We start from the raw sequence: 23168 nt of genomic DNA on the forward strand, positions 1-23168 counted from the left end.
CAAGACAATAGGCATGACGAAAGATTTTGAAATCCTCTTCCATAATGTGTGTATACGTTTACTATACAAGAAAAACCCTATATTTCGGTAATATACTTAAATTTAACGAAGATAAAAGCCATTTTTCAAAAAATATTTATAAACTGTGCCAAAACAGCTCGCAGGTGTCATGGCGTAGGTGTGACGTCACTCTTTAGTAAATACGTAATTATTTGTACGCATTGCGAAGAAAATTAAATAAATATTTATTTAATATGTGTTATAGAAACGAATTTCAAAGTTTATAAGTGGTGTGCAGTATTGCAGTGTGAATCCACATAAAAATAATGCTCAAAAATGTGTTAGTAATTATTTCAAGCGAGAAAATAATAAGAAATGATTGTATAAAGTGGGCGCGGAGAACCCCGAAACCACGTATTGTGAATTCGCAATTATATTTCTGTTCTTAGTCGATAAAGCATACGTGAAACAAAAGAAAATAAATAAAAATGCGTATTCTCAACATATTCATAACAACAAAATACATCTGACGTGAGTTGTTTATTTAAACGTGACGTCACGCGTGTTTTAGTCAAAATGGCCAACTGCAGAATTTTAATGTTTTATTTTATTGATAATCTCATTAATCTTAATGTTTTTTAGATTTTTAAGTCACTATATTTAACTTATTTAGTATACATTTTCCCTTGAAAACACTAATATGATCATTTATGGTCTTATGGATACTGTCGTCATGCCTATTACGTAATTGTAACATTTTCGCTCGATTCATTTTTTATTCTAAAATTATGCCTTTTTTAAGGATTATTACCTACATTTTTTTTAAGATTTACTTGGACTTTATGTCTAAAATAAATGTTAACAGTAAGAAAATATAGTTTACTATCCAATCCCAAGATATTTTTTCTCTAGATCAATTACTTATTACTTTAGTTATAAACGAAATAAGAATTGAGACTTACGAGATTTAGTTTCGAGCTAGAACGCGATCAAAGAGCGCACGCGATATTCAACTTTATTACGGCTGTGTTAGCGTCTAGCACCGTGGCGGTCTAACCGGTCTCTCAGTGGCAGAAATTATGTTAGGGAGCCTCCTCTTAATATAATATATCTGATTGAAATGAAATATGTTTGTAATTGCGTAAACATTACTCTATATTATACATAATATACAGAATATTTAATGACTTCCGCCGAATTTTGGGCCTATTATTTAGATTATAATAAAATAAAAGTTAAAACCATATTTTATATTTTATAGTGAATAATTACTGCATTAGAAACCCCTTTTTAGACGAGTTGTGTGTACACTAATATGAATATTGAATATTTTTTTTACTTTGATGACTAGGTAACAAGTTAGTTTTATATTGATTCCATATACCTAAATATAACGAAAATCAAACTTGTGTCAAATAAAGATAATAAAAACTCAATTTGATAATTAGCATTGTATAGCATCTGCCAACTAGTATTTTAAAGTTATATTATTCGTTCATAATAGATTTTCACTTTTGATGCTATGATAATTAATTTTGAGATCACACAACCACAGTCAAAAATTAATAAAATAATGAATTGTTTAGAAATTAGAAATAGGTACTAATATATTTTAGTTATAGTTCACATAGCGGACTAGATTGGTCACATAAAATTAAAAATTAACAAGTTCTAACATTTGGAGTCATATACCGCAATTTTGGAATAAACGAAGTTTTCAGTGTAAGGTTTTCTTTTTATTTTATAACGAACGTATAGATGGAACAATTTGGTACTTCAAAACAATAGCTATTTAATATAATATATTGTGTATTTTCATAAAAAATTGCGAAAAGTTACGAGGGTGGTTACATTTATTTTATTTTATGTCAATTTATTCAGTTTTTTGTAACATTTCTACCATATTATTTAGTTTTGTATAAACTTAGGTATTTAAAGTAACACTTATGTAGCAGTATTAGGTATAGTGGCAGTCATTTGCAGTCGTGCCATTTTGAATTTATTGATAAGTTTTTTTTACTTAATAAAATAGTTATATTTATGGTGTGTTTTATTGTGTTACCTACCTCTATCTCGTTACTACACTCATTATAAAACAGTTCTTTCATAAGCATATTAATATATAAATAAACATACCAATGTGAAATTTGTTTTAAACCTTATGTAGGAGTTAGGACACACAAAAAGAATTTGCTCATTGCTCTCCTTCGTCAAAAGTACTAGTTGTTTTGGGTATCTTACATTTATTTCTAACAATTCCTCGTTTATTTTCAAATTGATTTCTAAAAGTCATTAAATAGTTCGAAAGATTTATCTAGATGTAGGTTAAGAAAACAAATATTGTTTGAAAACCGAAAATGTGATCCATTATATTATGTCCCCTGATTCACCTTTGTTTTAAAACAACTTCTTATGGACGAATTAAAGTCGATAATAGAGACTCGAACCTCGATTTGTATTGAGGCCGGTGTCAATTCTTTTGCACATAATTTAATAAAGACAAACGTAGTACATACCCGTCTTGCTGCTCTTAACGATGAATCTAAACCTAGAAATATGAGGAAGTACCTAATCTTAAAAAAAACTATCACTAAAAAGTAAAATGTTAGTGATTATCAATTATATAGGTAAGTACTAAGTAACTATAAGGTTCCTCTGAAATATTATTAAAATTTCGGTAACAACCGCTTTTTCAGTTACTTATCTATACTAATATAAAATTATAAAGCTGAAGAGTTTGTTTGTTTGATTGAACATGCTAATCTCAGGAACCACGGTTCCTATTTGAAAATTTATTGTATTAGCCCAAGGAACCACGGTTCCTATTTGAAAATTTATTATATCATATAATATATAGCCCATTTATCAAAGATAGCTGTATATAATTACACTAAGACCAACAGGAGCGGAACAATACGGGTAAAACCGCGGAGCACAGCTAGTAAAATTATCTATAGAACAATAGTTTGACCAAATGACCTTTTTTACTTTGTAAATTTATCATGGAAACAGAAAATGTTTATGTCCTTAAGAAGATAGGACATCGGCTTATTTTCTTCACTGTGCCTATTTGCGATTCAAATAAATAACGGACTACTAGAAGGGGTTCAGAAAAGACATTATGTACATAGTACGCACAATATAATAATTCATCTCTTATAAAAAAAACCAACCACTTATGAAATAATAATCAAATGTTGACTAGAGACCATTGTGTCTGACCCACACACAATACACGGTTTATGTGTTTTTTATTTGAATATATTTTTATCTCGTACTAGCTGGCGCCCTAGCCCCTAGACTTTTTATTATTTATTAAAAAAAACCACTACCTATCCTCATAAATTGTTTATTCATGAATTATTCTCTGTAGAAAACGAGTATTTTTCATGTACAAAGTTTATGACTTAAGTAATAGGTACTTATTATCTACATTCAAATGTTATCAGTTATAGATTTGTAAAGTAGTAGGATTTAGAAGTACAAAGATCCGGAAACCTCATCATACGAAATTTTAAGCCAATTGTAAATATTCAGCAACTAACGTCGATCTTTACGCGAGTAGGTACTTACCGTCTTGTTAATGGCGCCTTCAAATTCTCCGCGACAGGTTCAGCATTGTCATGTTTACCGGAAAAGCCTCGAAATAACTTCTCGGATGGTAAACCACAACAATTAAAAAAAAGTGTAGGAGCTATTTTATTTAATAGAATAATTTATAGTTTATACTAATACCTATTAATAAGTGTTTGTTTGTTTGGTTAAATGCGCCAATCTCAGGAATTAGGGTGCGATTAGAAAAATTCTTTGGGAACTATATTTTCTATCACCAAAATTTATATTTGTCATCAAGTTGTATCACCTAATAAATAGATCTATCACCACGAAATATTTTCGTTCTCAGATAAACAAAAATTGTTCCCAGGTATGAATTATCAAATTAATGTTAATAGATGTGTAAAATAAGAGATCGATAACCAATAAAATTATATTGTATTACATGAATTTAAACTTCGTTCTTATAATAACAATAGCTCTGTGCTCAGAATGGTAGATCTCCTATCCTCCATCCATCTAGATCCAAATAAATCGATTATCGATCCCTGACTGCGACTCCTTTTTATTTGATATTTTGTCACCAATACAGTAGTAACATTTAATTTCGTTCAGATATTAAATTAATAGTATTCGTTATCAATTTAATACATCAATTTATAATTTGAATGAAAAAATGATCAAAGGGGCGGAGACAAATTGGCGCGCTTTAAAAATTGACATGTGCAAACAAATTATCGGATTAGCCATACGCTTAAAGCTGGCCAACCCCCCACCAGAAGCAAAAAATGTGCTTATCGGCCAGAAAAGAAAAAGGGGGCGCCCTTCGAAATCCAAACCAGCGCTGATTATTCAGTGATTATTGTTTTTTAACAATAAATATTGATTATTTTAACTTTAATTAAGTGTTTTATCTACAATTATGTTTATTAGCCAGCTATTAAAGAGCTGATTATTAAGTGGTTATTATTTTTAAGAATAAATATTGATTATTTTAACTTTTAGTAACATAAGTAATATGATTTATTGGTGATCTCTTTAGATTAGTTTGCTTAAATACTTATTAGGACACACCTATTATAATACATACAAAAACATTCATTTGGTACTAGACCTTATATCTCAGTATTTTAGGTGATTTATTGTGGAACTGATTTTGCATTGTTTGGTGACTACATTTTGGTGACAGATCTACTATTTTGAGGACAAACCCTACCTATTATTTAAGAAACACAAAACTAATTAAATTGGTGATAGCTTAAATGATAGGTACCCAAATTCTTTCTGCGCTGATTGAGAAAAACCGTAGGTATATCATCATTCATCACGCTAGAGACGGATAGGAGCGGAGCTATGCGGGTAAAATCTTAAATTATGTAAAATTATCTTATAATAATATACTTACTGCAACTGAATCCAGACTCGCAAGGGAATAATATAGATTCCATTCCAGTTTTATGATTTAAAAGCGAACATAGGTTTAAAATAACAAGTGATAACTGCGTTAAAAACAACCGACTTCAAACTTGCACTTGCACAAAATTTACAAATACCTACAGACAAAAATGCTCATAAAATAAAAACTACTGGGCCTATCCGAATAAAATTTTTATGGGACCAATTCGACACCATCCCGCATCGAACAAAAAAAGAATCACGTAAATCGGTTCAGAAACCTCGGAGTAATCGGTGTACATACATAAAAAAAAAAAAAAAAATATACCGGCCGAATTGATAACCTCCTCCTTTTTTTTGAAGTCGGTTAATTAGGCTAAGTTCATATGACCGCGCGGAGCCGCGCGGATCTTTCGACCGCGCGGTACAAGATCGAAGTAAACAGCTAGTATTGTTGACATCACCGCGCGGTACCGCGCGTCGCGCTCCGACCCGCGCGCTGGTTCTTGAACCGCGAGAAACCGCGCGGCACCGCGCGTTTCAAGTTCTACAAACTTGTACCGACCTGTTCAGTTGATCCGCGCGTGTTGAGACGGATAGTCGCATAGATTGCAGAAAATATGATCACCGACGAAGACGACATATCTATCGATTTGCTTATCGACGAGATTGAAAAAAGAGAAGCTATCTGGAATATCAACTCCAAGGAATATTCGAATAAAATAATAAAAAGAAGATCTTGGGAAGAATTAGTTTTAATTTTCTGCAATAATAATGATTCTGAAGAAAAAAAGAAAAACTTGGGTAAGTTACAATCGTACGCACCTTTAAAGTAAAACCGTTATGAAATCTCATACAGTCCACTCCACAACAATAGATCTCTGTTTACATTATGACACGTGATTTACGAAAGTAATTTTTTTTCATTTACAGTATTATTTATTTTGATTTATATTATTATAGTAACACCAGTAACACTTTACCATAAATTGAAACACTTTTCCTTTTCTGTGACATACAGCCGTGTTTATCCAAATAGGTAATAACACTGCTACTTTAAACTTCCGTTATGACTCTTCTACGAACATGTTCCTTCTTATTGATATAGACACAATATTGTATTTCGCGAGCCGATCATAACTCGGTTTAGTAGGTAACGCTTTAATTTACCGCTAGATGGCGTAAAATACAATATTTTACAAAAATGACAAGTTTATGTTGTAGTTTACGTATATTTTACATAGATGGCATTGATAACTCAATTCATGAAAATTTTCGTTTAGTAACGGTTTTACTTTAAAGGTGCGGTATGTATAATATTATATAAGAGTTATATATATTTTTCTTGCCAATCTAATTTACCTTCACTTACAAAGTAATTCGTTAATTTAGTTCGAACATTATCTGCTTCATGAATTGGACGTCCAGTGTTAGTGGGATTTATGTCAGGTAATGGCGCTGGACAATTCATGTCCTCGGATTTTATACCATCTCTTGTCCTAACAAAGTTATGTAAAACACAAATGGCTTTGACGATATCATTGGCAAAATCTATCTTGACGTCTATTGGCCGGTGCAAAATTCGCCATTTGTTACACATTATTCCAAATGTGCATTCAACATACCTTCGTGCTAAAGAAAGACGGTAGTTAAATATTTTTTTTTCTTTTGACAACATTTTACCTCCATATGGTCTCATCAGATTTTTAGTCATACCGAAGGCTTCGTCAGCTACAATTACGTATGGTAATTTAAATGCATTGTTCTCATTATCGGTGATAGATCTGGGCTCAGGAATGTTTAACAAATTTTCTGATAGTTTTTTGTAAAATGACGTTTCCTTAAAAACACCCGAGTCACTGTCTTTTCCGTAAGCTCCAATGTCTACCCATATAAAGCAATAGTTAGAATCGCACAAAGCCATTAAAACTAACGAGAAAAAGTGTTTGTAATTGTAATACATTGATCCTGAGTGTGGTGGCTGAATTAAACGAACATGTTTGCCATCCAAAGCGCCAATACAATTTGGAAAATGGGCTTTATTGGCAAATTGTTTAGATATTTCTATCCACATATCTGTAGTTGGTGGGCTCATGACCATAGCTCTTAAGTTTCTCCATAAAACTTGGCACACTTGCTGAATTATAGCTGATAACGTAGATTTGCCAATTTTATAACCATACTGCAGCTCTGCTAATGAACAACCACTGGCTAAGTACCTGCAACATAAATATTTTTTTGTTGTTTTAGGATCATTTTTGCAGAAAAAGTGGAAAAATTTAAGAGATGCCTACGTTAAAGAATTTAAAAAAAATAAAAATTTGAAATCTGGTTCTGGAGCTTCAACAACTTCATATGGATATTTTAAAAGATTAGGATTCCTTAAACAAGTTGTCCAAAAAAAAGTAACTGATAATAGCCTTGACTTAGTGGAAACTTCAGAAAATGTTGATTCGAACAACGTTAAATCATCTTCAATTGAACATTTGCCCAGAAAGAAATATAAACTGAATCCAGCCGATGAGCATTTCGCAAATATTTTAGAAAGGAGTATAGATGCTCGTAATAAAAATGTAACAGAAAAAAAAGAAGAAGATGATGAAGATAAGTTATTTTGTCTTTCATTGGTTAAGGAAATAAAAAAAGTTTCCGAAAACCGGCGCTTGAAGTTGAAAATTGAAATGTATAATTTATTAGAGCGCTACCAATCCGCAGAAGCACAGTCATTTGGAGACATTAACTACCCGTCTACTTCATATAATTCACAACAGCAGCCAAGAAACTATTCAACTTCATTCAGAAGTCCTCAATATAGAGACCTGATGCAGTATTCTGATAGAGAAGCTTCATCACAATATGGTTATACAACTAGTTCCTACACTTCACCTCCCACAAATTTTTCACAAGTAACATCACCCGGGTCATACGAAGATTCTCAAGAACTGGATTTATTCAATAATAATAATTAAAATATAATTTGCTGGAAAGTCTCATTTCTTAAATTATCTATTTGATTTCTCGTTTTAAAGATTTTTGTTTAGTGGTTGTTTCTTTTAAGTAATAAAGAATTAACTTACCGTAATGTTACTATGAGTTTTTCTTTTGGTGATATGCAATATCTAATAGCATCTTCACTGGGTTTTAAATCGTTCTCAACACAATCATATAAAAAATCAAAAGATGCAACAGACATCCTGAAGTAGTTAAAAAATTTTTCTTCATGTAGTCTCAGGTCGGGATATAAAGTAATGTACAGGCTTGAAGAAAGTCTTTCACTTAAAATGGGATGCACCCAGTATCGTCTTTGTCTTCTTCTGCGACGTCTCAGCCTTCGGTATAAAATCCATAAGCAAATTGCCTCCTCCACGTCCATTCTTAAGCAATGTTGATGCCAGACTGCCGCGCATACATTTGCCGTCATGTGAATGCTCTTACCGCGCGGCTCCGCGCGGCTCCGCGCGGTCATATGAACTTAGCCTTAAAATGCTCGCCCACATAGAGATGGGCGTTACGTAATTATATCTTTTCAAGCGCTCGAGACTTGCTCTCTATAGACAATCTTCTACATAGATAGAGTTTGGATTAAAGAAAACAGCAAATTACTACATTCAGATTTATTAATTCTCAACATAGAAGCATATTATGGTTTAATGGTATCACACAAGTATTTAAATTGCCGGGAAACATTTTCATAGTAACGAAAAATCTCACCACGCCATCGTTTTTAAATTCCAACGAAACTATACTATTAATCTTTGACACTCGAAAAGTCCTTCGTTATTCCGTGCAATTTAAATATTTAATTAAACAAACACAACCCAAATCCCGTTTACAATGTTTATGTTTATAATATGTACAAATTATTATCTATCCGTAAACATTATTTAACCATGGAATTGTTAAAAAATACGAAATAAGACCCAAATGTGTTTTCTAAGTAGAATAATTTAAAAAATTACGACGTAAGTAGATTGGAGATCCATAGTTAAATATTGTCTCTCTAAATAATCATATTTTATCACATTTACACGGAAATCTTGTACTCATTTCATAAAATATAACATTTTTTAGCTTTTAGTATTAGATACAGGAAAATAAATATCTCACTCATTACAAATGCAATAGATAGACATACCCATTACCAGCCACTGTGGAGTGTGAAATTGCAAAAAGACGATTATAAAATATTGATTGATTATTTATCTATGGTGTCGTCAACTGGCGCGAAATCGATACTTTTTCTGCATTATGACATGCGCTGATATTGCTCAACTTTAAATAGATGTGTAAATTACATATTTCTTTTTTTTGTGTTTTTGTCTCAGGTTAGAACTAAAACCGTGTCTATTTTTAATCATAGATAATATTTTTATGATCGAATTTGAAAAACAAAGTACCTTTAATTTTTATTAATTAGTATAAATAATTTTCTCATAATATGGTCCCGGAGAATTGCAGTTAAATAGTGATTTAAATTTAATTGTTAAATACACGAGAGAGGCTGATTGTCGAAATTCCAGTTGACAAAACCATTCATTTGTGCTTCAATGAACATTAATTGACCACAACGCACAGTCCGCCATGTTACCAAATTATTCTACAATAATACTTTCTATTCGTTACAAATTACAATATTATCTATGAATACTACGTTATGGACTATATAAAAACGCACTAGCAGAGATCTCGTGTCGCCTAAGAGTAAGTCCACACGGCGCGTCGCGTCAGCGTTGCGTCGTCGCAGCGCTGTCGCTGCGTCGTTTTACATACAAATAACCAAGGTGTTCACACGGCGCGCTGCGTCGGCCAGCGTCGGCGCAACGCATACGTGACGGACAGCAGCCCCCGAGACGAAGCGGGAGGGGGTGTACTCATTGCGACGTCGGAGCGGCAGCGCTCAGTTGTAGTAGTAGTAACGCTGCGATGGCGCAGCGCCCGTGTGGCCGGCTATGCGTCAAATATTTGCGTTGCGACGACGCAACGCTGACGCGACGCGCCGTGTGGACTTACTCTAATTTGCTGGTGCATATAAGCAGATATGTTATTTTTTTTAAAGAAAATACAGCAATTTAGAGCTCACTAAGGCCATTAATGGCACCACACAGTTAATCGTCAAATCATAAAAATATATTATTTCGATTCGTTGCATCCACGCTCATTAAGAGCTATATACACATTGGATTCGTGCAACGTTGGTATCGAATTTTATAAGTAGAATTATTACAATGTTATATCTAATACTTTAGTGTATTATATTGATTTTGACACGTTTTCTAACTCTAGCATCGTAGCGTGCCATTTATCGAGTCCTGTGTCCTTCCTAAGTTATCTCACTATTATACAATATTTGCTTAGACACCTAAATACTTAACTAACATTTGTTTTAAATCTAAGTCCACCAGACCATCTCAATGTCCTTCAACACAAATAAAATGTGAACGTTTCAACACTTACCCCTACAGGGAAACAATCTATAATACAAGTTCATATTTACAATAATTAATTGTTTTTATACAATATTATTATAATGACAAAATTTACTTATGTTCATACATCGTATTTTATTAATGTTCTCGCCATCGAGAATCTAAAGAGCGACAATTTGTTTTGTCGTAAAAAATACTACATTAATAAAATATAAGTATGTACATGGCTTTAATTTTATAATGTAAGTTAATATACATTTCAAATTAAAAAAGAATGTTTGCAATTAATAAATTCGACATTTTGAAAAATACTTTTTGTTAGTTTTTAACCACGGTTAGGCCCATGTATGACGTATGTACAATTTTATGTGAATACATTTATTATAACATGAAACATGATTAAATTTTAAATAATGCTTTACATAATTAAATTTGTCATCACACAATACCTATTACCCTCATAAAACTGGAGCTAAGGTTTATTTTAAAATGGGTAATATTTTTTACATATTTTTACCTCGCAGTATCTGTAAATAATATTATGTATGAGCATGAAGGTGAATTATTATTTCATTTGTGAACTAGCCACACGACCTGGTTTCCTCCAACGAGGTTTTTTTATAAATTGGTAAATTCTATCAAAAAACCTCTAGATGTTTCAGAGTGAAACAGTGACAAACACATGTTACTAAATAAAAATACCGATGTATTTAATATTACGATTTTAAATTATCTTATACATATAATAATTAAATACTTATTGATTAATAATTTATACCGTTTTGTTGTCAGCAAATTATTTTGGCTTCTTACAAAGATAACAGCAAATTACAACGATAGGTATAAATATAATTAATATTTTTACCGATATCAATATTATCAAGAGCGATATAATATAAAAATCTATTACATATAATAAATCTGTAGAAGGGTCAATTCTGTACATTGAAAATATTGAAAAAATAAATAGCAGGTGGTGTTACTGGATCGATACCAAACCCAAATATGTGATTAAATAAATTTTTGTCTGTCTGTCTGTCTTTCTGTCTGTCTGTATGTCTGTATGTGAAGGCATCACGTAAAAACTAACGGTTCGATTTCGATGAAACTTGGTATAATTATACCTTATTATCCTGGGCATAAAATAGGATACTTTTTATCCCGGAAAAATACGTAGAAAAAAAAATCTTAATTTTTCCGCGCGGACGGAGTCGCGGGCGGAAGCTAGTGTATAATAAATACTGTAGGTAATTAGTATTTTAATCTGCCAGCGGCCAGCCGCTGTTATGAAACTTTCCGTATCTATACTAATATTATAAAGCTGATGAGTTTGTTTGTTTGTTTGTTTGAACGCGCTAATCTCGGGAACTACTGGTCCGATTTGAAAAATACTTTCTGTGTTAGATAGCTCATTTATCTATAGGGTATATATCATCACGCTACGACCAACAGGAGTGGAGCCACGGTGGTGAAACCGCGCGGAGCAGCTAGTATTTTCATATAGAGAGAATAAAATTGTACTGTTTGTTTGTAATGACATTATATTTTATTAGCTTTTAACATCTTATATTATTATGCATAGCTAACAAAAAATATTTAAACTTCATAGTGTTTGTTGGCGCTCTGTTGGCGCTGATTTGCGAAACGGCATGACCATTTTTGAGAGGACTAACATGGATCGCATTAAAAATTTTACTTTTAATTAATTACATATATTATAATATGTTCTCATTTAATTTTCATGCATCGCGGACGAAGCCGTCTGCATAAGCTAGTTAAAATATTGACCAAGTCATTGTACTTTGAGTCTCAATGAGAAAACACCCACGTTGTTGTAGTATACAAGAGTAAATATACGTAGGTATATAGCTTGTTTCATGCGTCATTGTTTTTAAATAGGTATTTAGTCATTTGCCTAGTATTATAGCTATAGTATGTGCATAACTTCCGAATTTAATTTTGGAGCATCTATACATATATGTTACAGTCAAAACCCTGAACCAGTCAATAACGTTATTGACCGGTAAAATCAGTTAATAAGGATATTGACTAAGGGCGTCGGTTAATATCCTTATTAACTGATTTTATCTGATCAAACCAGTTAATAACGTTATTGACTAAGGGCATCGGTCAATATCCTTATTAACTGATTTTAAGTCGAGACATCTAGTCAATATAGGTTTTAACCGACGTGCCCAGTCAAAACTCATAAAAAGTTAAGGACGTTAGTGAAATTATACTAGAAAATCATTTAAAAAGGTTCATAAAACTTTTTAAAGTGCAATATTTAAGAGTTTTATGTTTTATTAATTAATTCGGGGTATTGTTTGTAAACTGCAACCGCGCGAGAATACGTGCCCCAAAATATTTTTGAAGATGGCAATTGTGTTTAAATAACAACTAGGTTTCCGCCCGCAGCTTCGCCCGTGCAGTCAAAGAAAAACCGCATAGTTCCCGTTCCCGTGGGATTTCCGGGATTGCGTTAGTTTCTGATTTGATGGAGTGACCTGCAGTTGTACTTCGAAGACTGCTACTGGATCTACTAGACGAGTAGAGCTAGGAATGCCGAGTTTGGGCTCGTTTTGTTAGTTATGTCACGACCTTACCTCCGGACTTGATGGAGTGACCTGCAGGTGTACTTCGAAGACTGCTACTCGAATGATTATACGAGTAGAGCTAGGTGTGCCGAGTTTGGGCTCGTTTTGTTAGTTATGTTGAGACCTTACCTCCGGACTAGATGGAGTGACCTGCAGGTGTACTTCGAAGACTGCTACTGGAACTAATAGACTAGTAGAGCTAGGTGTGCCGAGTTTGGGCTCGTTTTGTTAGTTATGTCGAGACCTTACCTCCGGACTTGATGGAATGACCTGCAGGTGTACTTCGAAGACTGCTACTGGAACTATTATACGAGTAGAGCTAGGTGTGCCGAGTTTAGGCTCGTTTTGTTAGTACCTGCTGGTCACTCCATCAAGTCCGGAGGTAAGGTCTCAACATAACTAACATAACGAGCCCAAACTCGGCACACCTAGCTTTACTCGTATAATAGTTCCAGTAGCAGTCTTCGAAGTACACCTGCAGGTCACTCCATCAAGTCCGGAGTTAAGGTCTCAACATAACTAACAAAACGTGCCCAAACTCGGTAAATCTAGCTCTGCTCGTCTGTTAGTTCCAGTAGCAGTCTTCGAAGTACACCTGCAGGTCACTCCATCAAGTCAGGAGGTAAGGTCTCAACGTAACTATCAAAACAAGCCCAAACTCGGCACACCTAGCTCTACTCGTCTATTAGTTCTAGTAGCAGTCTTCAAAGTACACATGCAGGTCACTTCATCAAGTCCGGAGGTAAGGTCTCAACATAACTAACAAAACGAGCCCAAACTCGGCACACCTAGCTCTACTCGTATAATAGTTCCAGTAGCAGTCTTCGAAGTACACCTGCAGGTCATTCCATCAAGTCCGGAGGTAAGGTCTCGACATAACTAACAAAACGAGCCCAAACTCGGCACACCTAGCTCTACTCGTATAATAGTTCCAGTAGCAGTCTTCGAAGTACACCTGCAGGTCACTCCATCAAGTCCGGAGGTAAGGTCGTGACATAACTAACAAAACGAGCCCAAACTCGGCATTCCTAGCTCTACTCGTCTATTAGATCCAGTAGCAGTCTTCGAAGTACACCTGCAGGTCACTCCATCAAACCAGAAACTAACGCAATCCCGGAAATACTAGGGGAACGGGAACTATGCGGTTTTTCTTTGAGTGCACGGGCGAAGCTGCGGGCGGAAACCTAAGTAGTTGTTATTTAAACACAATTGCCATCTTCAAAAATATTTTGGGGCACGTATTCTCGCGCGGTTGCAATTTACAAACAATACCCCAAATTAATTAATAAAACATAAAACTCTTAAATATTGCACTTTAAAAAGTTTTATGAACCTTTTTATATGATTTTCTAGTATAATTTCACTAACGTCCTTAACTTTTTATGAGTTTTGACTGGGCACGTCGGTTAAAACCTATATTGACTAGATGTCTCGACTTAAAATCAGTTAATAAGGATATTGACCGATGCCCTTAGTCAATAACGTTATTAACTGGTTTAATCAGATAAAATCAGTTAATAAGGATAATAACCGACGCCCTTAGTCAATATCCTTATTAACTGATTTTACCGGTCAATAACGTTATTGACTGGTTCAGGGTTTTGACTGTAACATATACATATAATAAATCTGTAGAAGGGTCAATTCTGTACATTGAAAATATTGAAAAAATAACTAGCAGGGGGTGTTACTGGATCGATACCAAACCCAAATATGTGATTAAAAAAATTTTTGTCTGTCTGTCTGTATGTGAAGACATCACGTGAAAACTACCGGTTCGATTTCGATGAAACTTGGTATAATTATACCTTATTATCCTGGGCGTAAAATAGGATACTTTTTATCCTGGAAAAATACGTAGAAAAAAAATTAATCTCAATTTTTCAGTTATCCATAGACGTTGTTCTGTAGTAGGTACCGCGAACACACGTTGCGTATTATTATAGACCTGCAATAACCTGTTAATGCAATAAGAATGTATGACTGTATGTTACGTTTTTACGATACCTAATAAATATAAATGCTTAACAGAGTGGTTTTTTATGAAAACATGCACACTGTTGATGATTTGTAGCGAAAATATTTTAGGTAGTGAAATGGGGAAATATTTTTTTTCTTTCTTGACCACGCTGTCAAAATAGTTGAAAAAATGGAAGAAGCGAACGGTGGATTGTAATGTTTCAACACATTTTAAATGAAAATATCTCCTTGTATCTTTCTTTTGAAAAAGGCAAAAGGAAAAGATTAGATTAAAATGTATTCTTGAAATCTCCCAGATTTGATGGTAAAATTTAGCCTAATACATAGCCTCAAATATTTTAAATGTGCATGTATGTTTGTTTGTGTTTCTTTCACGTCGCAACGGAGAGTTTTTTATATGATTATTGTGTCTGGTAGATAGCGAGACTTTATTATATTAATTATACTTTTTACTGCGGTGTAACTTCCATTTTTATGACTACGCGAGCGAAACTGATGTTAAAACATAATTTAAATTTTAAATGATTAAAATAACATGAATTTTATTGATTTTGAATTTAATAACATTCCTATATTAAATCCTGGAAATTTTATTAACTGGTATACTATGCTGGTATACCGTACACCTCCGAACAGGGTTCTCGGAATTCTGAGCTTCACATATGTCCGAATTACGCAAAGTCACGCACCAAAAGCGATATTACGTGACATTATCTAGTTTTACGAAGCCTTGAATATGATGTGAATACGAGAAATATCTACGTTTTCTCTCAGGGCCACTTTAGAGGTTAAGGTTAATGCCCTTGTAAAATTTGATTTATGCGTCCGACTTCATTCACAGACAAGTGTAATGAGCTTATTGTGTTGCCATTAAAAAGTGCGAAATAATGTTCGTGTGAGTTTTCTACAGGTTTGATTGTCTTATAGGTTATTAATAAAGTCGTAAATCACTTAACATAGGCTCTATTGAAAAATTATTTCACCAGTGTTTAAGTGGAGTAATTAATGCATTGTCTTTATCCTCCGTCCAAATAGGGAGAACCGGGGAGAGAGACTAGTTTAAAACAATTATTGCTATGATCTATTTGAACCTTGACACTGAGCATTTACTCAGCACTTATTGTCATGACCAATATGTGACCAATCCCATTAAATTTAAATCCAAAATATTATATTACTCACTAGCGGTCCGCCCCGGTTTCGCCCGTGGTACATTTTTACGTTTTCTCTCCATAAGAACCATCCTCGTACTTCAAGAAATGTAATAAAAAAAGAAAAAATGTTGTGTGGTTTTATGAAACCACGGTAAAAGTGAAACTGTTCGAACGGTTCCGAACACTGCTTTGTGTAGCGCATGTCGCGTGCCGAGTAGGTATACCTACTCGGCAGCCGCGATACACGCGACATGCGCTACACAGACCAAAAAGTTTGAGACGATGTAATAAAAGTTTCACTTTAATTAACTAAATCGGTTCAGTTAGTTGTTCTCGAGTTACCTATGCGCTTACCAACACATTTTGCGATTCATTTTTATATTATAGATTAACATTAATTTGATATTAACGATCTTTCAACGACAATTACATCATTAATTGTGTGTGCCAACGTCATATGATATATATGACCGCCTCCTTGGTACAGTGGTTGACGCGTGAGCGTAGAACCGAGGGGTCCTGGGTTCGATTCCCGGTGGAGACGAAGAAAAAAAAAATGTCTCGATCTGGTAGGACACAGAAGGCTGATCACCTACTTGTCCCTAAAGAAAATCGATCAGTGAAACAGATGTATGCATAATGCATCTGCCCCTTACCCCACTACGGGGACACGGGACTTCACAGCCAAGGTCATATACATTCTAATGACTAATGATTATAGCCTTTATTATCAACAGCGATATAATTTTCACGTCAAAACAATGGATAGAAAAATTAAGTCCATACCTATACGGTTTGTTGTAAACAAAATATTTTCAAAAAGCACAGCGAAGGTTAATATCAAAGATGCAATGTAGAATTATTACAGATGGGAAAATGAGTCGGACTATTGTGAAACACATTATTGTGCAAAGTATGACGTCACGTGTCGCGTCGCGTCATTGGCATTCAATACGCTCACAAGATTTTCTAGTTCACAATAGATTCTTTCAAATAAGTAGGCGCTCTCAAAAGTTACGACTTAGGCAATTACTATGTATAATATGTTTAATTTATGGACATCAAATTTCTATAGCTTTTGTGTTCACAAAAGCAGATACAAAAAAGAAAGAAAAATGGATGGAACGAAAAATTCAAATATAAATTGGGAAATTTAAATTTGGAATAGAGTTCACGTGAGTTTAGAATTTTTGGCGCGATATAAGACAGTTTAAAAGTCACTATTCTTACGATCACACCTTGGATCACACGATAGACCTTCGTTCGGAAATAATTTATTGCAGGAAACTTTAGCCTACCTTCAAATCTGATAAAAAAATTAGGTAAAACTGTACATTATAGGGCGTGGAGTTGAGAGTCGACAATTTTTTTGTGGTTAGCTATTGTCTTATGGAACCCAAATCTGAAATTTCACACCAAGGAAACTTTAAGTTTTTGAGTTACGAATTTTTGAAAATCGGAACATTACTTTAGAAAGTTACTCCATCTTGTTTTTGTTACGCATATTTATTATTTTGTCAATGTCAAATTTGGCGTAAAACAATTCGAGACGCTCCGCTCGCTGCGCTCGCTCCGCTCGATTGTTTAAAAAAAGTCTAACATAACCTAACCTAACTTGTTTCGAGTTCGGAGAGTTTTTTTTTTCGTAAAAAGTTAAACAAAATAAATTAAGTGTCAAATTTGGCTATTCATTTGCATTTCACGTAAAACAATTCGAGACGCTCCGCTCGCTGCGCTCGCTCCGCTCGATTGTTTAAAAAAAGTCTAACATAACCTAACCTAACTTGTTTCGAGTTCGGAGTGTTTTTTTTTTTCGTAAAAAGTTAAATAAAATTAATTACTCTATTTAATGGTTAGAAATGTTGTACTTGAAATGAATCACACTAAGCAGGTGCTGTGTGTCAGGTTGACATTGACAAAACAATAAATATGCGTAACAAGAACAAGATGGAGTAACTTTCTATAGTAATTTTACGATTTTCAAAAATTCGTAACTCAAAAACTAAAAGTTTCCTTGGTGTGAAATTTCAGATTTAGGTTCCATAGGACAATAGCTAACCATAAAAAAAATTACGACTCTCAACTCTACGCCCTATAATGTACAGTTTAGCCAAAAATTAAATAAACACGTGAATTTCCAATGAATTTCAGACTAATACCACACTTATACCTAAATGACGCACGTGCGACTTTTTCAACGTGCATATCTGATAACAGCTGATTAAACGTTTATTTTATTGACATAAGTAATATCGGCTTATTGAATTATTTGACTGATTATAGAAATTCATTGGCTCCTTTGAACAAAAATGATTATATATTTTTACGATTTCCAATCGTGGCTTCAAACTAGTTTAACAAGTGACGATTTAAAATTTACGCTACTAAAAATAGTATGTATTTAAATTTTTAACATACATATTTCCTTCCTCAAGGTCAAAATTAAATACTCATATTAGAGAATTCACTAAGTTTTACTGTTAAAATCAGAAGTACATCATTTTCCATGTTAGTTTACCTATATCTATCTAATATTAGTGTGTCAGAAATTAATTTTGTATAATTAGATGCTCCCATTTTGTTACTTGTTAGTTAGGTAGGTACAATTATAATAACATTTTGACTTTACCGAGTGTTTTTAACTAAAAAAGTTAATAATTTTATGTTTGTTTGCATATTTTGGATGTTTCAACAATTTTATTTTTTTTAAGTTCTCGTCCCGCCAATAATATCTGCTCGTTAGCTTTTACCGAGGTTGAATGGAAGAGATCACTATTTGTGACAAGACCGCCAAATTAGTTGTACTCTATTCTATCTATAAGTAGTTCTAACGTTTCCTGTTTGTACTTACAAGTTACAATTACTATTAAAGTTTTAAATAAATAGGTAAATAAAATTTGCTTGCTTGGCGCTTGCCTCTTTTGAGTAGTTACATTTCAAAGTCCTAAACAATAGTATTGTATTCAAGTCCTAAGTCTTTTCAAGTTTTCAAAGGTTTCACTTCAGACAATTGGAATGTAGGTTGTCCAGATAAGAAACGTCGCTTATCAATTCAGTATTCAACGAAAGTCCGTAACATGTTTAAATATAATAGTTTACTATATAAATAATATTAAATTGTATGTACCTGTATACCTGTGACAGCTTTCCAAGAAATTAACATTTATCACGTGTTATCTCTTTGTATTTGATAAACATATTTTTATTTAATATCTTGCATAACACAGACAATATTTAATAATACCCAGTAGTCTCTATATAAAAATGAATCCCTATTTCCCTTGGTCACGGCATCACGCGTGAACGGGTGGACCGATTTCGATAATTATTTTTTTATAATATTCCTTGAAGTACGAGGATGGTTCTTATAGAGAGAAAAAGTAAACATATACCACGCGCCGGGTCGGACCGCTAGGTATATATTATCTGTATGCTGTGATGATACGATATGCAGTTATATCAAATTTTCTGGAATCTTTTTTCAAATAGACAGGCAATTTTGTTAAAATAGATGTTTCTGTATTGCTATTTTTATTAATGGCAACCACAGAATGGCAACATTTTTCGTGATAATACGCAATATAAGACGAAATTTTACACAAAAATAGATAATCCTGGCAACACGTGTAAAATAAACAGAAAGATTATGGATTTGTCTGTCCAGCTATTTCTAACAACGTTAACACAAAAATGCTTTTAAAGCTGAAAATAGATGCATTATGAAAAGTCGTAAATAAATCGATATATGATGTTTACAAATCAATAGGTAAGTATTTTAGATTTTTTGACTCGCTCAAGTTATACTAAGTTGTTTTACCACTCCAAAGTCGTATTGTGTTATCATATTATTTGTAAATCTTTAATTGAAATCAGAAACTAGCTTAGTGAATTACTATTAATAGGTACTTTACTCAATCTTAAAATGAATTTTCGTATTTGAAACGGACGGACAGATTTGCTTAATTTTTTTTAGAATTTCAAGTCACAGATAGAAAAAACATTCTGAATGAGTTAAATTCTAAATCATCATTATAAAACGAGTCGAATTATAATTTCCCAAAAGAGCGCAACTAAAACCATTATTCTGAAAACAGCGAAATGCAATATTGTCTCAATGGTTCGTCGTGGTTCAGACAATGTGCCATTGATTACGAAACAAACGCTTTGTCTACAGCAATGCGGTCCATAGATAATAGAAGAAAATAAAGTTCTCTGATGGTATGTTTAAAAAATATATAAATAGCTGTTGTATATTAAACTTTACCACAAAGTATGCATTGTGGGTCGGTTCGGTTTATTTTATAGTTTATATTATTACTAGCTGTCCCGGCGAACGTTATGTATGATGAACGTATGCACACAAAATTTCATGAGAATCGGTCCAGCCGTTTTGGAGGAGTATGGTAACTAACATTGTGACAGGGGAATTTTATATGTATAAGATACTGAGTACTTTTTGTAAATTGAACGTGATCTTTAAGTTTTATTCTTTAATATATTGTGACGAACTTAAAAAATGTTTTTATGTAGGAAGGAAGGTAGGTATATAGCGCAATTCTTTTATAAATCGTACGACAAAAGTGACTTAAAAATTATTATCTACGGTAACATTATAAAGAGGATCTTTGTTGTTCGTATTGTAATCTAAAATCTACTGGAAAAATCTTTCCACGAGAATAAAGTAGGTACAATCTATTTTGAGCACTTGTCATAGCCCTCAAAAGTCCACTAAGCAATATAATACTTATTTTTATAATCTGGATTATAATTTATGTTAGCAGCAGCTATTTTATAATGCGAAAATGAATATAGGGTAAGGAGACACATAAAAGTGTCATCGTATTTGCATATTATGCTATATCCACGATTGAATCAGATTATAATAGCATACGCATAATACAATAGAGTATAGACTATAGACCATAAAAACTGCACAGTCTGGCCAACAGTGGATATAAGGAAAAAGGATAATATAATATTTTAACGAATCATTGTCCTTATATGGTAAAATTACCCATGACGAGAGGCCACACTAATGTAACGTCTATAAATTAAAATTTATTGCCATGTTCCAATTAATGACGTATGATGACGTCTTCAACGAAGCCAATAAATTTCTATACTTAAACTACAAATTAATCACAGAAGCTATGGTTTTATGTAAAAGCATGATAGAATTGCGAAATATTCTCACTATGGCCTATGGGAAGGTTACTGGCGTATACCCGCATACGTATTGTATAGGTAGAATAAAGGTGTATATATATACAACTTTTAGGCTATGTCGCTTGATTTTAGCGTTTCATTTCACGTTCAAACTTCAAAGCCTTGAGAGATAACGCAAAAACTAAGTCGTACTGGTGTCGTTCAATTTTTTTTAAAGTACATACACTACAACATTTTTTAAGCTATCGCGTCACCAAGTCTTAAGGATGTTACGAATATCATTCAGTTGAAGTTCAGTTCAGACGCCGTTTAATAAAGAGACTAGGCTTTCAATTGAGTAGCTAGCAAAGTTGCGTGCGTCATTTAGATATTTTTGTTTTCTGTTATAACAAAACTAAATAGATACTATGAAAGGTATAAAACATTCTCAGAACTGGTTTTAACATTAAAAACCTAATATTATGCAAAATATTATGTCTTCGTTGACGTGCCACAAAACGCGTCGCACCTCTATATGAAAAACTCACGTAACAAGGTCTTCCATAAATTTATATCATTAACAATCACATAATTCTAACAATTAAATTAAGTTTTTGTTTATTACTGTAAATTAGAATCAACGAAGTTTATTAAAACGGAAATGTAGAACAATCCAACAATTTATTACATTAGTAATTAACCAGGAAGTCTAACCTTGAAAAAAGCATGTCTTGCATTTTGCGCCAATTTTAGTAATTCTTACAAGTTACAACAAATGACATAACGGCATGTGGCGCGACCGTGACTTGCGATTTAATAAACTTATGAATGAGTTCCATAGCAAAACACAGTAGTTGGCACAGACTATGAAATAAAAAGAAATACCCATTTTTTGCCAAGGTTCTGTCATGCATTACATATTTTTGGATTATCTGTATCTGTATTTTTTAGTTTATACTAGTTATTTAAAAAATTTATCAACTACGAACCCAGGGCGGACTAGCGGTCTGCCCCGGCTTCGCCCGTGGTACATATTTACGTTTTCTCTACATAAGAACCATCCTTGTACTTCAAGAAATATAATAAAAAAAGAATTATCGAAATCGGTCCACCCGTTCACGCGTGATGCCGTGACAACGCGAAACGGGTTTCGGAATTTAATATGTACGGATATAATATTCAACGGACTATTCAATGAATAAAATTCAAATCTATTTTAAATATCATTAAATGCTTTAAACTCTAAACATTAAACGTTTTAAAGCTCATTAGTTATTCACTTAATGTTGTTTTACATAATCACCAAAACATTATGTTCTAAGCATTAGTGAATTATCTTAAACTGAACTTGAAACAAATCCAGGTCAATGTTAATATATTTGCATATTAATTGAGATTTGAGATGTTACATTCCAGTTCTTCAAATATGTTTGAATAGCATAGATTACTTAATGGTTACTAGAACAATAGTCTTCAATTTGGTATGCTTTAACAGATAAACTTTTAAAAATTTATAAAATTATTAATCTGTGTAAAGTAAAAAAATAAAATTCTCTTTATTTTTTTATTTTTTTTGTTTATTAATTTTGTGTACCTACTAGAAAAAAATTGTAATTGTTTTTTTTTATTTAAAATCATAAGTTTAGCTTTAACATACAATACAAATTACAATAGTAAGAAAGTGAAGTCCCATGTCCCCTAGTGGGGTAAGGGGCAGATGCATTATATAATATCTGTTTCACTGATCGATTTTCTTTAGGGACAAGTAGGTGATCAGCCTTCTGTGTCCTACCAGACTGAGACATTTTTTTTTTCTTCGTCTAAACCGGGAATCCAACCCAGGACCCCTTGGTGCTACGCTCACGCATCAACTGTACCAAGCAGGCGGTCATTATTATAAGAGCCAAATATTAATT

General features: G+C 33.2%; 1 protein-coding gene across 1 annotated transcript; it reads right to left on the bottom strand.

Annotated features, from left to right (window-relative positions):
• Window positions 1-6010: 6010 nt before the first annotated feature.
• On the bottom strand, window positions 6011-8423 carry LOC123699515 (protein ALP1-like). The gene is made up of 2 exons (XM_045646480.1): window positions 8028-8423; window positions 6011-7169 (listed from the first exon to the last, which is right to left on the bottom strand). Exons 1-2 carry the CDS (start codon window positions 8414-8416, stop codon window positions 6281-6283), a joined length of 1278 nt encoding a protein of 425 aa, XP_045502436.1. The 5' UTR covers window positions 8417-8423; the 3' UTR covers window positions 6011-6280.
• Between the last annotated feature and the right edge of the window lie 14745 nt (window positions 8424-23168).

This window comes from Colias croceus, chromosome 18 (genome assembly GCF_905220415.1).
Source record: "Colias croceus chromosome 18, ilColCroc2.1".
NCBI classification, from domain to species: Eukaryota; Metazoa; Arthropoda; class Insecta; order Lepidoptera; family Pieridae; genus Colias; species Colias croceus.

Coding starts and splice junctions, on each gene's coding strand:
- LOC123699515 (XM_045646480.1), bottom strand. CDS start 8,416: ATGACCGCGCGGAGCCGCGCGGAGCCGCGCGGTAAGAGCATTCACATG. Junction 7,170..8,027: donor AAACTCATAGTAACATTACG/GTAAGTTAATTC, acceptor TTTATGTTGCAG/GTACTTAGCCAGTGGTTGTT.